Source organism: Canis lupus, chromosome 5 (genome assembly GCF_011100685.1).
Source record: "Canis lupus familiaris isolate Mischka breed German Shepherd chromosome 5, alternate assembly UU_Cfam_GSD_1.0, whole genome shotgun sequence".
In the NCBI taxonomy this organism is placed as follows: domain Eukaryota; kingdom Metazoa; phylum Chordata; class Mammalia; order Carnivora; family Canidae; genus Canis; species Canis lupus.
This window is the reverse complement of record NC_049226.1, coordinates 14,140,975-14,156,860: the sequence shown is the minus strand read 5'-3', so window position 1 is coordinate 14,156,860 and position 15,886 is coordinate 14,140,975. Positions and strand designations below refer to the sequence as shown.

At 55.3% G+C, this 15,886-nt stretch overlaps 1 protein-coding gene and 1 long non-coding RNA gene across 2 annotated transcripts; one reads left to right on the top strand and one right to left on the bottom strand.

Annotated features, from left to right (window-relative positions):
- Positions 1–5,076: 5,076 nt before the first annotated feature.
- LOC119871998 lies at positions 5,077–8,618 on the bottom strand. The gene is made up of 3 exons (XR_005358842.1): positions 8,580–8,618; positions 8,095–8,426; positions 5,077–5,437 (listed from the first exon to the last, which is right to left on the bottom strand). It is a non-coding gene; the product is annotated as an uncharacterized LOC119871998 (long non-coding RNA).
- On the top strand, positions 7,821–10,307 carry LOC119876269. Its single transcript, XM_038535503.1, has 2 exons — positions 7,821–7,904; positions 8,957–10,307. The coding sequence occupies exon 2, from the start codon at positions 9,087–9,089 to the stop codon at positions 9,723–9,725; it is 639 nt and encodes a 212-aa protein (XP_038391431.1). The 5' UTR covers positions 7,821–7,904; positions 8,957–9,086; the 3' UTR covers positions 9,726–10,307.
- The last annotated feature ends 5,579 nt before the right edge of the window (positions 10,308–15,886 follow it).

Below are 15,886 nucleotides of genomic sequence, written 5' to 3'. Positions count from 1 at the left end.
TCTGCCATCAAATCCAGAGCAGGTTGGGTGAGAGAGAGATACTCCCAACAAGCTACAGGGAGCCTGAAAATGCTGGAGCTCGGACTTCTTGCTCTCCATGTGGACCTGACAAGAGGACCTGCCTCTCAGAGTTCAGCTACGCTTCTATCCACGGAGGTGTCCTGGGTGGGTTTGAGTCTGTGTTCCTGATCACATGCCCTGCATCCAGCTCATAGAGAGTCTCAGAGCAGGGGCTTGCAGAAATGTGGGAAGGATTGATGGCAGAAGGCCTGAGGTCAGGATGAGGCGGGCACATGGCTGGAGGTCATGGCTGCAGCCCCAGACTTCATCTGGGAGAGCAAGTGGGATGTCAGGAAAGAGCAGGTGGGGCCAGAGGAGACCTGGTTGGAACCAAGGACAGGTGGTCTGGAGGGTATTTCACGAGGCTGAAAATATAATCCAGAGGGCAGCAGGCATGTGCCAGGAACCCCTGCCCCAATGCCATCTAAGGAAAGGATGGAGCGCAGAGGCTTTTTGAGGGGGAAAGAAATTGTACCAAGAGAGGCTTTGGTTCTTGATTGACTGTTTTTTTTTTAAGGTTTTATTTATTCATAAGAGACACACAGAGAGAGGCAGAGACATAGGCAGAGGGAGAAGCAGGGTCCCCATGGGGAGCTTAATGTGGGACTCGATCCCAGGACCCTGGGATCACGATCTGAGCCAAAGGCAGATGCTCAACCGTTGAGCCACCCAGATGCCCCTTGATTGACTATTTAAAAAAGAAAGTTTTCAATGTAGTTAATACTTGCTGGCCTGTTGCCCTCCTCTACCACTCCCCACCCTCCCAAGACCCCACCTACCAGCAAGAATGGACAACCCGGATCAAGAAGCATCTGGGGAGGGGAAATAAAGTCACTTGGTCTCGCCCATTGAGCTATTGTCATAAACACCACACTTCACTGCAGCAATTACAGTCTTGGAGAGTGATACGAGAAACTCGGGGGCTCTCAGGGAATGTGCGTTGGGAGATCTGACCCAGTTTGGGACATCAGAGAGGGCTGCCCAGAGGAGGTGATGTTTAGCTGAAACTCTGGGAGATGGTAGGAGTTAGTAGGATGCAAAAGGAGGACAGTGCTCCAAGAAGTGGGTGTCCCTTGCTTCTTCACCCCATGTGAGGGCTCCACCAGAGTCCCCTGGGGTCGGCTGCCCTAGCCAATTGGCTCTATCCCCTGACCATGGCCCAGAGCAATGGGATGTCTCTTAGAGACCCAGGGGCCGCTTGTAGGCCCTTTGCCATGGAGGCATGGAGGTGGAGAGAGCCTAGGTCTGAGCCCCTGGCCAGGCAGCCTGACTGCTTGCTCTCCTGGGGGGTTTGGCCCTGGCGGCTCAGCCAGCCACAGTACCCAGCACTTCTGCGCAGGGTTGGGGCTGGGAGAGGCACAGCCTCCACACCCCCTGCCAGTCCATATGCCGTGCTGCTCAGCCAGGAGCCCGTGCCTGGTGTTGGCTGCTCCACTTAATGGTCAGGACAGGAGGCTGTGTGCCCATCTGCCGGCTGGGAGCTTGTGTGGAGGAAGCCCATTAGTGGCCACTGCTCGTGGGCCAGCCTCATTAGCCCGAGCGGGAGCAAAGGGCAGTAGGCAGAGTGGAGCTGAGGCTTCCCTTCCAGGGCCTTGGTGGGGGGATAGAGAGCAGTTTGGGGGAATCTTTGAGGGGGGGCGGCAACGGCAAGACAAGTGTTCAGCTTTCTCCTCGTTTCTGGTTTAAAGGGAAATGTTCTAGATCGGAATCAAAACCGCAGAACAGGAAGTTCTCTCTCATTGAAAGCATCTGGACCAAGGCTGAGAGTTAATGGACTCTCATTAAAAAGGATGGAGGAGGGCTTACCGGGAAGCTGGTTCTCAGAATGGCAGAGTAGGGGTGGGGAGGGAAGATGGCTGAGGCCCCGAATGGTCTCCAGCCTGCAGGAGGCAGCCCTGCTAGTGAGCTTGGCTGGGAGGGGAGTGGAGGGGGAGCCCTGTTGATGCTTCCTGTAGGGTTTGTGGGAGCCGAGGCCGTGGCCCAGGCTTTCCTGGAAGAGCAGAGGCCCCTCCCCAGACCTTCCAGAACCCTGTGGAAGGGTTGGAAGCAGCAGGCTGGGCCCTGGCTGCAGGGGAAGGATTTTGCCCTTCATCAGCCTCATTCTCAGGATGCCTACCCCTCACAGAAGGTCAGGGACAGGGCCGCCAGACACAACGTAGGCTGCCGGGTTAGATGTGCATTTCAGATAAGCAACAAATAATTGCTTAGTATAAGTCTATCCCAGCAATATTTGGGACATGCTTATACTAAACAATTAGTCATCGTTTATCTGAAATTCAACGCAAACTGGGTATTCCGTGTTTTTATTTGCCAGATTTGGCAGACTCTTCAGGCTTTTGCTTTTGTTTTGTTTTGTTTTTGTTTTTTCCAGAGACGCATGTGAGGGTCTTGACACAGTCCTGGGGAAGCAGGCAGCAGCGTCCTGACTCCCAGCCCTGTCCCCGGGTCCATCCTATGGAGGCAGCAGGTACTGTGGACATGACATAGGACCCTGCTGTGGTCGCTGTGGCTATATAGAGCTGTGCAAGCGAAGCTCAGACTGGCGAAGCAAGCTTGGGAAGAGGAGATGTTGATGGCAGGGATAGGAAAGCGGCCCAGGCCCTTTCCCAGCCTGGGGGGAGAGCATCTTCGGGGTTCCCTGAGCTCCTTGCTGCGAGGCTCTCCCCTCACTTAGTTGGTCTGGTCTCCCTCAGTTCGAGAGTCGGCAGGTATTTTTCCCAGACTCCCTTTTACTCTGACTAGGGGAACACTGAGCATCTGTCACTGGCTCTTGCAGCGGCGTTGGCCTTCCTGGCGTGGGGGCTCGGGCCTCCAGCCTCTAAATTGTACTTTCTGGAAACCTGGAGCCACGTGGAGCAGGAGTGAGACAGGATAAAAGGAAGCCTCAATATTCCAGGGCTCAGCACCCCCACACAGAGCTTAGGGCTGGGTTTCTGAGGGCCCTGGCTGGGGCACTCTGCCCACTTGTTCTTTTTTATCTGAAGCCTTGAGCTTGGCCTCCTGCGTGCCCTGGGCTCAAGGTGAGTCGGGCAAGGGCTGAAGTTCATGAAAATAGGCCCTGGGGCTGCAGCAGGGCAGCTCCTCATCAGGCCTCTGGAGGGGACCCTCACGAGGCCACCGGTGCCAGGACCTCAGGGGGTTCATTACCCGGCCCGCCGGGGTCTGCCCCAGAAGCACTTAAACACATGTCTCTCCCCGGGGCTGCTCCCCACCATTCATGCTCTGGGCTCTGGCCCATCTGGCTTTAAATGAACAAAACGCCAGGACCACAGCATCTTCCTTACGAGAAGATTCCGGAGGCCAACCGCCCTCAGCAGGATGTGTTTGCTCCTGACCGCCAGCAGCCTCTTTCTCTGATTTTCTTTTTTTTTTTTGGCTACTTCTGCATATCCTTCCCTGTCCCCATCCTGGATAAGCCTCCGCCTCCTCTGGGCCAATTCATAATCCCCAATTTCCTCAAAACTGCTAAAAATGGATGTCCTGTTGCAATTGTTTGGGATTAGGTCCACTTGGCTCCGAGGCCGCCGGCACCTTCTGCACCACCTCCCGCACCCCTCTGACCCCGGGGTGTACGATTCCCCGGACTACAAATTCTCCCCAGAACAGACCCGCCGCTTCCTTCCTCGTCCCTTGGTGCTCATGACACGGTGCTTCCTTTCTCAGGAGGCATTCGATGTTCCTGCGTGCGAGATGTCCTATTGTCTTTCGATTTGAGAATCTTTCTTTCTTTCTTTTTAAATTTGATTTATTTATTCATGAGAGACATGGAGAGAGAGGCAGAGACACAGGCAGAGGGAGAGGGACTCGATCCCAGGACCTTGGGATCATGACCTGAGCCGAAGGCAGATGCTTACCCACTGAGCCACCCGGGCACCTCGTAATTTGAGAATCTTTCATGAGTGCATGTCCTCAGCTCCACTTTCTGTCCATTCCTGCATCCTACCTCAGATGGCCACGGAAGGAGCATCGTTCAAGCATCACCGACCTCACATTCTGAGGGTTAGCTATTAGAATGGAGGGTACTGGGGTTTATCAGACACGCAGGGTATCTGTGAGAAAGCTGGGCCTGGATGGAACCGACGAGTCGGGTTCCAGCGGCCACCCCACCCTGGTGTTACTGATCCTGGGGTGTCAGTCTAAACCGGGTGCTGAGGTATCACTGGAAATGGGACAGGCTGCAGAGAGCTGTACTGACCTGCCAAGTGTCCCCTGTGGGGAGTGGAAGTGCATGGCCAGAAGGGATACACTCATCAACTGCTGGGGGTCCCTCGGGGGACGTCAAAGGGACATGTTCGAGTAGCAGCAGCGGACTGACCCCTCGGTCACCTTTTGGGGAGGAGGCCCAATTAGCTGCTGGCCTCTGGCTTTGCTCTGTAGGTGTGGAGTGTGCATCTGGAACCGGAGCTAGAGGGGTGGCCAGGCCAAGCCGTGGCCTTAGCTCCTCTCCCAGGCCGCCCTTGACCTTACCTCTAAGCACATATGGAGCACATTTCAGTTTGAATGAGCAACAAATGATGACTCTGTCTGGGGCACCGGCGTGTTTCTATAAATCTCTGGGGAGTCCAGTGCCACTCCCTTGCTCTGTAATCTCAGTCACTCCTTCTTCTCTGCTGCCTCTGCTAGGTCCAGGAGCCAGGCTTCAGGAGAAAATCCTCCTTGGCCTGGATACCCTCACCCACCGGCTCCACCCAGATATGCCCCCAGGCATGCCTCCGCCCCAGCCAGCCACACCAGCCCGTGGGAGCCACCTGCCACCCCTCCACTACTCTCACCAGGTCCTTGTAAACCCCTTTTCTCAAGGGCAGTGGGTGTCCTTGGGCCTCATGAGGTCTCTCCGGCAGCATGGGATGCCGTGACCCATCCCTCCACTTAAACCCTCTTTTTTCTCTTGACTCGCTCAATAAAGGTGTCTTTTGATTCTCTTCTTTCTTCTGTGGCCAGACTCTCTTCTTGATTGTACTGTCTGTGTCTCTAGGGCTTTCTGCACTCCCAGCATCAGATACCGCTTTATACCAATTTACTCACTCATTTGTTCATTTATTCACGTGGGAGATAACTATGCACAGGGCCTCTCCTAAGGCCCGGGGTGTGGTGGCGAACCCCAGCTCTCACAGAGCTTCATCAAGTGTGTGTGCACATGGGAGGAGTGTGGGAGGTGTGCAAGGAGCAAACTGATGAGCAAGAAAAACTGATAGGGAACAGTGTTAAAATGCAGCCGTGTGGGGCCCTGGGTGGTGCAGTCACTGGAGCGTCCAACTCTTCATTTCAGCTCAAGTCATGATCCCAGGGTTGTGAGACGGAGCCCTGCACTGGGCTCCATGCTGGGGGTCGAGTCTGCTTAAGAGTCTCTCTCCCTCTGCCTCCGCCGCCCGTCTCTCTAAAAAAAAAAAAAAAAAAAAATTGCAGCAGGGTGCTGAGTAGCTACTGTCAGGGATGCTCAGGAGGCCTCTCCGCTGAGTGACACTTTCATGGAAAGCCACAGACAAGAAGGTGAGGGGCACCTGGGCAGCTCAGTGGTTGAGTGTCTGCCTTTGGCTCAGGGCACGATCCTGGGGTCCTGGGATCGAGTCCTGAATTGGGCTCCCCTTGGAGAGCCTGCATCTCCCTCTGCCTGTGTCTCTGCCTCTCTCTGTGTGTCTCTCATGAATAAATAAATAAAATCTTTCTTTTTTATGGTCAGGGGGCAGGAGGACATGAGGGTAGAGAAGAGCAAGCTCCAAGGCCCTGCGTGGGGAGCCGGGGAGGCTGCCGGAGGGGCAGGGGGCAGGCCAGAGAGGAGCAGAGCAAGGGGGATGAGGAGGCACTCACGCTGACCTTCCCAAGCCAGGCAAGGGGTTGGCATTTGGTTCTGAGGATGAGGAGGAGCCACTGGAGGGTTTGATGCTCTGTAGAAATGGGACCCGGTCACTGCGGGGAGGGCAGCGTGCTGTGGGAAGCGGGGAGCTGGCAAGGGTGGGAAGGAGGCAGTTAGGGCTGTCGCACTGTCCCTGGAGGGAGAGGGTAGGAGCTCTGAGCAGGTGGAGGGAACAGGGCCTGCCTGCTGGAGAGAGGGCCACGGGCTGGCCCGGAGGTGGTGAAGGAGGAGAAAGATTTGGGAATGCCTCTGGGGTTTGCCTTAAGCCAACGGACACAGGGCCAGGCCACACAGGAGCCCAGAGGCCGGAGGTGGAGGCAGGCTGTTTCGGGGTGGGGCAGGCGAGGGGAGCATGGCCTCTGTCCCTACCTTCACTCTAAAAACTGGACGCACCTCAAGCGCGTCGCCTCTTCCTTGCCATGCCCTCCGCGTTCTCTCACCCAGCCACCTCTTGAAGTGCGTTTTTCACAAGACCCTCAAGTTCAACATCCAACAGCTGAGCAGAAAATCAGTTCGGGACTCGCCCTCACTTCCTCCTTCTGATCCCCCTCTCCACACCCAGGAGTCCCTCGCTTCCCGTCATGTTGAGCACCTAGTGCTGCCGGGCTCCGAGCCCACTCCCACCCAGCCCCCTTCCACTCCGCAGCCTGAGGGGTCGCTTTTCTTCAGAGCACATGTCCGACCACGTTGTTTTCTTTCTCAAAGCTCATCGAGGACTCCCCTTGACCTTCAGGACAAGTCCAAGCTCGTCATCCCCCTTGCCCCACACCTGGTTCTCCATCCTCACCTCCCACCTCACTTAGGCTCACCAGGCTCCAGCCAAGCCCAGCTACCTACGCGAGCTCCTTCGAGCCTCTAGGACGTCCCCCAGAAGGAGTCCCCCTCAACTGTATGCCTCCCTCCCCTCCTCATCCTATTTGCCTTTCAAGAACGAGCTTAATCAGGACTCCTTCTTCCTGAAGCTTCCCTTCACCCTGGCCTAGGAAGGACCCAGGCCTGGGATATGCTGAATGTACCCCAGATCATGCTCGTGGAACATTCTGGAAGGGCTCTGGCTCCTATGTCGCCAACCTCAGGTAACGATGGAGATAGAAATCCCTTACTTCTCTTACTTCTCTTCAGCCTCCCCAGTCTGCCAGAGCCCACCGTTCAGCCAGCCAGTGAGTCCAATTCTGACTCCTAAGTATGTTCCAGGGAGCTTCTAATGCTTGGGCTCCCTCTTGTCCTCCCTGCCTCTCACCCCTCACCTGGTTACCTGTCTCTCACCCTTCAGCTTCAGCCCAAATGCCCCCAACCTGTCTCTTACCCTTCAGCTTCAGAGCTCAAATGCCCCCTCCTCCGGGAAGTCCTCCCTGACTTTCAGGTTAGGTCTCCTCTGGTTATACACTCCACAGCGCTGTATAATTCTCCGCCCTCACGCTTACCTGAGTGGACTGTAAATACACACTTCTCTGATTGTTTGCTCATGTCTGGCTGCACTAGGCTGTGAGCTTCGCCGAGTCCAGGCACTGCGAGTTTTTGGTCACCCTGTACTCCCCATGCCTGGCACAGTGCCTGGAGCACGGCAGGTGCTGAATAAATATTTGGTGAGTGAGTGGACAATCCGGAATTACAGATGAGGAAGGGCTTTGCAAACTGCAAGGTTCTCCCGGTGACTCCCCAGCTTTTGCAGCACTGGCCCCCCCATGGGGTTGCTTCTTAAATGTTGTGGGGATGGCAAAGGGGAGACGGCCTACCTTGGTGAGCATGTGTAATTTAGACCTGACCCTCAGTAAAGCTGATATCTTCCCCTCCCTTGCACGCACACAAACACACAAGTGCACGCATGCTCTCTCCATCACACCCAGGGGCATGGACTTGCTCTGGGTGTGTGTGGTGCCGTGTGGCGGTCTGTTCCGTGTGTACATGCCTGTTACTTTCTGCAGATGGCTCTCACGCCGGGTGCTCCCAGAGAGAGGGAACTGGTGCCTACAAGAGTCTCCGTAAGGCTGTGAGTCCTTAAAGGAGGTAGACACTGAATCTGTGACCAGCTAGGAAATTGCATTTAAAACCTTTTCCTCTGAAAGGCAGGCAGGGAGAGTAGGGATGGTACCGTGGGGAAGTGTTCGAGGACTGCTGTCTCCAGAGGGATGGCTCCAGCCCCCCGAATGGAGGAGGTGAATGCCCGCAGCGCTCCCTACCTTGTCTCTGTATGGGGCTGGGTGCTGGGGTCTCCTTCCTGAAGCCCTGGTTTTGGACGATCCCTCGACATTGTGGCTGCGCTTTCCTTTCGGAGCTAGAATTCTTCCAGCAGCCTCCCCGGCAGATTTCACACAGTCAAGCATCAGAAAGGGCCTTGAACACTGAGGTTGTTATCCAGCTCAGCTTGAACCCTTCCAGAGACAGGGAGCTCACTCCTTTGTGGGGCAGCCCCTCCCACTGGCGGCTCGGGATCATTTCTTTCTCTTCCGGAGCCAGCTGTGCCTCCTTGCCACCAGCACGTCGCTCTGAGAACCTGCATGACTCTCTCCCTCTTGGTGGAAGAAGAGGGTTAACCAGCAGGGTGGCCAGGGGCTGCAGGTCACAGGGGATGACATCCCTCTCTCGTCTCTCCACCCCGCAGCAGAGGCCTTCCTGCTGCGTGCTCCCCCCGGGCCCCAGGGTCCGTCACCCAGCTGTGACTTACCTAAATGTACGTCACTCAGGGGATGGGTACATTTGATTGCTGGGGAACGTGACTTTTTCTCCTAGGCTTTTCAAAAAGTTAAGTCATGATTGGTCTAAAAATAGCCTGTGGAAATCAGAAGAAACAAACACGCACACAAACGATACTAAAAATCCAGAGTACCTAATTATAGGAGAAAGGAAATGGCTTGGCAGTGATGTTTTCATAGTTTCTCTGAATCAAACATTGTGCAGGGAGAGTAAAAGACATGAAGCATTGTTAATAAATTTTCCTACCCAGAGCCTCTAACATCTTTCCGTCAAGCTATTTACAACCTCCATGGGCATTCCTGAGTGTGTGGTATTTACATTTGTTCCCCTTCTCTGCTTTTTCCTCAGGCAGCCTCTGCTTACCACCAAAAACCTCACAACGCGCATAATCAATCAGGCCACCTGTCACAGTTGCTCAGTCCAGGCACTGAGCAAGCACCTTGGGTGAAGAAAGCTCCATAGAAGACACTGAGCAAAAATGATGGACTGGTTGCTTCATGAGCCCATAGGAAAGAAAAAGAAGAAGAAGAAGAAGAAGAAGAAGAAGAAGAAGAAGAAGAAGAAGAAGAAGAAGAAGAAGAAGAAGAAGAAGAAGAAGAAGAAGAAGAAGAAGAAGAAGGAGAAGAAGAAGAAAGGAGAGATCACTAGGAATCATCCTGGGTTCACCAAGCACAAGTCCAGCCCAAACGACCTCCTTTCTCAGGCCGAGAGGTTTTCTGGATTGGTAGATATGTGGTGCGCTGAGGACGTCGCGTATGTGGATTTCAGCAAGGCGTTTTGTAAGGACTTTGATGTAATCCTCGGGGACAAGATGGAGAATCGTGGATTAGACAGTAATAGAGTTAGATGGATTAGCAGGCAAAGTGCAATGCGAGCCAACAGTGGGGGGGAGCTGCCAGGAGAGCTAATGCAATCTTGGGCTCTTTTAATCGGAGCCCAGAGCCCAGAAGAGGGGAGATCATGGCATGTCCCTCTGTGCTTGGCAGTGGCCACACCACATCTGGAGCATTGCATTTCATCCCAGGAGCCACAGTTGAGCAAGGACGTTGACAAATGGGATGGCATTTGGAGGAGGGGGGACTGGGACACCCCGGGGTCTGCATACCACACCACATGAGCAGTGGTTGAGGGAGCTGGGGACCTGAAACCTAGAAGAAGGAACATCTAAGTGGATCCTGACAGCTGTTTTCAAATATTTAAAGGTCTGCTGTGGAAGACAGAGTGGAAATAGTGGATGCAGTGTCAGAAACACAGCCCTTGACAGCAAGGTGGGTTTTTGGTTGGGTCGGCAGCACACCAGCAAGAAAGGCGGAGCTCCGGGCCCTGCAAGGGGGTTTCTGCCCTCAGCCACCCACATGGGTTTACTTCCTTGGAGCAAGACTGAAAGGTGGGGCCTGGCCGGTGTCTATAGCTCTTCATTTTTCTGGCTGACCAAAACTACACCAAGCCCTGTGCCGGGCCTGGCGGATGGATGGACACCGAGGTGCATAGGACATTGTCCTTGCCCTCGGGGGCTTATGTTCGAGTCAGAGAGATAAACACACAAACCACTTCTGTTCATACAAGGATTTCCCTGCAGAGTAGAGCAGCCTTCAGTTCAGCTGCAAACTAGCTGTGTGACCTGGGGCAGATCATTATACTTCTCTGGGCCTCAGGCGTCAAGTGGATTCTAGGGCTGGTCCCCTCCACCTTTGCATTGCGCACCAAGCAGCTGGCATATTTGTTTTAAAATGCAGCCTTCTTCCCCACTGCATCAGTGGTGCCGGGGCAGGGTGGCCAAGTGAGTCTAATGCTGGGGGCAATGGATCACTGACACAGAGTTAGGAAATCATGCAGCTTCTAAAAGAAGTGTCCGTCTTCCGCAGAGAGTGAGGGAAAGTGGGCTGGAGGGGAGGCCGGCCAGCGAGTGGGCTGTGGCTCGGAGCCGGGGAAGAAGGGATGCCAGCCAGGCTTAGGGCAGGGGGAGTCAACACAGAAGGGCGGGTCTCAGTGGGGACACACAAGTGGCAAGTCCGTGTGGGATGAGGATGGAGAAACCTGCACACGAGTCTCCGGAATGAAGCTTTGCAATCGTTTGGCAGCTAGACTCTCCTTGAGGACGGGGACGGTGAGCAGCCGCAGTGTCTGGGCTGCAGATCCTGACCATTGGTCTGGTGACCCCAGGGTCTCTTGCCGGCCAGCCCCCTGGAAGCTCAGGACTGGGGGCCACCAGGTTCTGGCCCAAGGCGGCTCCAGCGGTCCCTCCAGCCCAGCCCTCTGCTCCCTCTCTCCCTGGATCCCCTCCGTCCCTTCTTCCCTCTCTCCCTGGATCCCCTCCGTCCCTTCTTCCCTCTCTCCCTGGATCCCCTCCGTCCCTTCTTCCCCTTCCTCCTCCAGGCAGCAGCGCCAGGGAAATAATGAGGTTGCCCAACTGGCGGTGCGAGCGCCATCGGGGTGTAGAATGAAGACGGATGACTGTAGCGAGGAGACAATTTGAAAAGGGATAAATACAGGCAACAAGTTATTCACCACGGCAATTTGTAAAGAGCGTTAAAAACCTGCAGATGGGTTGTTTCACATCATCTCCTTTTCCATTTGCAGGCTGACAGGCGCGGGTAAACGACAGTGATGGATGGCCTGGGGCCGGGCCCCTTAATCTACGGCTCTGCCATTGATTAGTTTGGCTCGCGCTGCACCCCGGGGTGGTGGACGTGACCTGTCTCCCAGAATTGAGAGCCAGAGCTGGGCAGTTGGACTTGGAGGGGCCTCTTCGGGGAGAAGGGAGCGGAGCTGGCCCCAGAGGCGCGGCGTGTGGATGGGGGGTGGGGAGGCCCCCAAGGCCTTGTCCCTGGAGACCTGGAGGTGGACAGAGAGCAGCAGGAGGTTTCGGGTAGCAGAGGGTTGATCTGAGGCCCAGATTGGGAATAGAGGAGCAGTAGGGGTCAGGAACCTGGAGACTGGTCCTCCAGCCCAGCCTCCATCGGAGGCTGCCTCCCGCCACCTCGGCCTCCTCGTGCTGCCCGGCACTGACCGGTGATGAGGCCTTATGGGCTCTTCGATGGATTGCCCATTGGTATCCCAAGTGCCTAATTAAGGGTTCCCTGTGAATGAATCAGCAGGTTTCATCCACCCCCCGCTTGTTATAAGTGGGAGGCTGGAGATCCCACGGATGAAGGTGTCACAATCGTCTCTGGGGGCCAAGGGTGGGCTGATGCCAGGCTGAGTTAGGATGTCCAACGGAGTGTAGGCGGAAGGACCCTCGAGAAGGTACAGAGGCAGGAAGGGCGCAGGCAGGCAGGCTGCTGCAGAGGGGATCAAAAGATTATTAGGCATCAAAGACTACAAATTTAGGGCAAGGTGAGAACGCACAATTCCCTGCAGTGCCTAAGAAATTAGGGAAAGAAGAGAGATTTGAGGATGAGCTACGGTACTATATTGGAAAAAGCATTAGGGTAGGATTTGGGGGACTTTGGTCTTGCCTCTGCTCCCCCGGTGGCTCACTGTAGGGTGCTGGGCAATGGCAGGAACATCCCTGGGCTTCTACATTCTGAATTGAAAAAGAGAGGCATGGAATAAAGTGGCCGCTCACACTTGTAGTGTGTTTTGCCATGTGCAGAAGTGTGCTTGCAATCATGGTCCCATTTGATCCTCTTAATAACCAAAAGAGAGGAACAAATAGAGACTCAGAGAGATTAAGTAACTTGGCCAAGGTCACACAGCTTACAAGTGTGAACTCAAGCTCGAGTTCCGCCTGGCTACACCGCGTGGCTCCGTGGTGTGTGGGACTCAGGCACCTAGAGAGAAGCGGGGCCACTGAAGTGCAGATCAGTCAGGTTTTAAACAAACCCTCACCCGAGTTTGAATCTTTAGAACAAAATACATTTTTTTCTAAAAATGGGGCAATCCTTGCCTGCTGGGCCGTGAGTCTGAGTGCCCCTGAGACCCCTCGATCTTGCTGGAAGGGTGATGAGAATACATATCAGGACCGGTTTCCTTAGAAACTGACCTCAGAATGAGATGACCGGTCCTGGGGGCTGGCATCCCTCCTGCCTGAGGCTGATCCAAAGCCTCACCATTCACGCAAGTGTGGTTCAAGGCCCACCTCCTCCCTGAAGACCTCCCTGATAACCACACCACAATGAGGACTGCTGGGTGCTCAGGATGCTTGATCACACCCTGCCTTTGTATCACCAGTCGGGGAGGGAGCTGCTTAGAAAATGTGATTACCTTGTGGTTCTGTTGGAGAGAGTTGGAATCGAAGACCTTCTACAGCCCCCCACTTCCCCAGGCGATGACCCGAGCGAGTCAGGATTAGGTAGTTGAGCCCTGAATGGGCAGCTAAGTACCTAAGTACCTGCCTGTCCTTGGACAGGCCACTTGGCCCGACACACGTCTGTGGTTCTTGCCTCTGAATTAAGAGGTGATAGTGATACAGAAAGATGACCAAGGTCAGGGCCTCTCAGCCCCGGCTGTCCATCAAAACACTTGTGGAACTCCTGAAATCGCAGCGATCTGGGGCTGCTCTCAGCCCTGCTGAGTCGAAACCTCTGGGGAGGTGGCCTAGGCACCTGGCTCTTTTCTTCCCAAGCTTCCTGGCTGGGTTCGCCGTTGGGCCAGGACTAGGAAGCCATGACCCCTGAGGAGTGAGGACAGCTGTCACCACCGGAGGCCTCACTGTAGGTCAGGCGCCATGCTAAGCCCTGCGCTTACCTTACCACGTTTAACCTGCTACAACCTGGCAAGCCCTGGGTGCACTTAATCCATCTCTGAGGCCCCATCCACTCTGCCTGGATAGTGCTGCTTGATTGGGGGCAGTCCCTCCACCTACTGCCCCCGATTCCCTGAGTCCACACCCAGCCACTGCACACCTCCCTGCCCCCCTAGTGGAGTTGAAGCCCATGAGAAAACTTGGCTCTCTCAGGTCCCTGGAGAACAGACTCCAAGGCAGGGGGTTGTGCTCTGGAAGCTTTCTGGGGAGCACTCCTAGAGAACAACCCCTGGAAGGGAATGGGGGAAGCAGGGTGGGGCAGCAGAAGGGGACGGTGATGCAGCTTCGATAAGGCCTCAGTCAAGCCAGCGCTGAGGCTCAGATGGTCCTGAGGAGTCATCTCGAGCGCAAGGAAGGGGTTCGCCCCCCGCCACCCCCCTCCCCGTGCCCCGCATGGACCTGTCTCTGGTTGCTGGCTGCCTCTGGGGAAGGTGCCTAACCTGGGGGAGGGCAACTCCTTTCTGCCAAGGACGTTGCTGGCGAGGGACTCAGCCGCAGCCATCAGCAGGCAGCGCCCAGGCGGCCCGGTTCCGGCAGATGGGGTCTGGGCGGTACCGTTCTACCACGGCACTCGTTTATGCAAACAGAGACTCCGAGATTATCTTGCCTAAGACCGCAGTCTTGGAATGGGATCCTTGGTCAACTCCAAATCACATATTCTTTCCACGTGGCTCAAAGCTACCCGGTTATATTTAAAACATTTGCATAAAATTTGGAACCCTAGCTCGACACCCCCATCCCCCACCCACACACGCACATGCACACGCCGCCCATGGCAGGGAAGGTAGAAGGGCTCAGCCTAATGTCCCAGGAATAGAGTGTGTGGAGCTTAAACGAGACAGCAGCAACAATATGAAGACAAGCCTGGGTCTGTGGAACTCAAAAGATTTGTTCCAATATTAAATGTACCTTGATAAAATATATTTATCATTTTTGCCTCAATTCATACACCAAAGGATCATTTTTTTAATATTTTTTCAGAATAACATGCTTTAATGATTGTGTAATTGTTACGCCATCTCTTGGGTGTCCTAAGGACCCCACCAGAGGTTGACAGTTCCTTTGTCCTCACCTGACTGGGGGCCACGGGGCCTGCCTCTTTCTTTCAGGGGTCCCCTCCCTGTGTGCTGGTATGAGAGGCAGCTGCACCAGGCCAGCAGGCTTGGCAACTAACTCAGGTGTCCCTTATATGGCCATCGAGGGGGGCTGCTTGGCACCCTGGTTCTTCTCTGCGAGCAGGCCTGACTTGGCTGGTCTCAGCCCAAGGTGGCGGTGATGGGGGCGGCATGTGCGTTCCCGCTTGGTTCCAGGCCTGGGGAGGCAGAATGGGAAAGGCAGCAGCTGTGAGCAGAGGGAGGCGTCAGCCTGTGTGGTGCAGAAACACCAAAATAGACGCAGTGGTGGAGGCAAGGGCGGAGGAGGCAGTCTGAACGCTCACCTTGGGGAAAGCCAGCTCCCGGGGAGCCCGGGGAGGGAGAGCTGGCCTGGGGAGAACCAGAGGGGCGAGGAGCCCTTCCATCCAGGGGAGCACCCTGGGGGCCCTCGAAAGCCTAGGGACCCGTGCGCTGTCTCGTCACCTGCTCACTCTCTCTCCATGTGCTCATGTACCCCCTCGCTGACACACTCCTTTGTCTCTTCAGATTGAGGGTTCATGAGCACCGGGACCAGTCTGCTTTAATGCCCTCGGTCCCTGCATCACTCAGCACAGTGCCCGACACCCAGCCCTGAGTAAGTGTTGAATGGGTGACTTTCCACCCTCCTTCCTTCATTTTCATTTATTCAACCACATGCTCATTCACTCCCTGTGAAGTATTGGAGCCTTCCAAGGCATGCAAAGAGCCCGCAAGGGCCTTTAGAGCATGAGTGTTGGCTTCCTGGAGGTCATAACCTAGTTGGGGAGTCAAGAGCCACACCCATGGGGGGGCGGGTCAGAGGTTGCATAAATGGTCTGGCCAACCTGGGAGTCAGGGCAGGGGAGAGATCGCCATGGGCTGGCCTGGCCCGGGAAATCCTGCCTCAAGAAGCCAGACCCCGCAGTGAGGAGGATTCAGGGAAGGTGAGGGGAAGGGAGTGGAGGAGGACTCACGGATGAGCGAGAGGAGGTGGACCAGGTGAGTGGAGCAGTGGGGGAGTGATGGGGGCCGTAAACGGAGGATGGGTTGTCCTCTCTGGCCTTCTGGAGCGGACGGCAGGGCCTCAGCCTCCGTAGGCTGCCTGGAAGCTTGACTTTCTTGGCTCTGCTTGGTGTGGGCTAGAGGTGGGTGTGGTCACTTCCTGAGAAATGACCCAGAAACTGATTTTGGAGAATCTGCAACCCAGGAATGAATGAGCTCATGGCGAGCCAGGGTGTCCCCCAGGCTCAGCAGCTGCCAATCATCACAGTGGGGGCCGTGACATTGCCTAGGATGACTTTCTGGTGACAAATGAGAAGGCAACTTTGGACCAGAGAAAACCACCTCCTCCTGAAGCAGAAAAGAAACCAGCTGGTCCCTCAGATTCCTCCTCCCTCTGGGCCTCGCAGGCATGCTCGA

Excerpts from the sequence above, each read along its gene's own strand:
- LOC119876269 (XM_038535503.1), top strand. The coding sequence starts at position 9,087 with ATGATGGACTGGTTGCTTCATGAGCCCATAGGAAAGAAAAAGAAGAAG.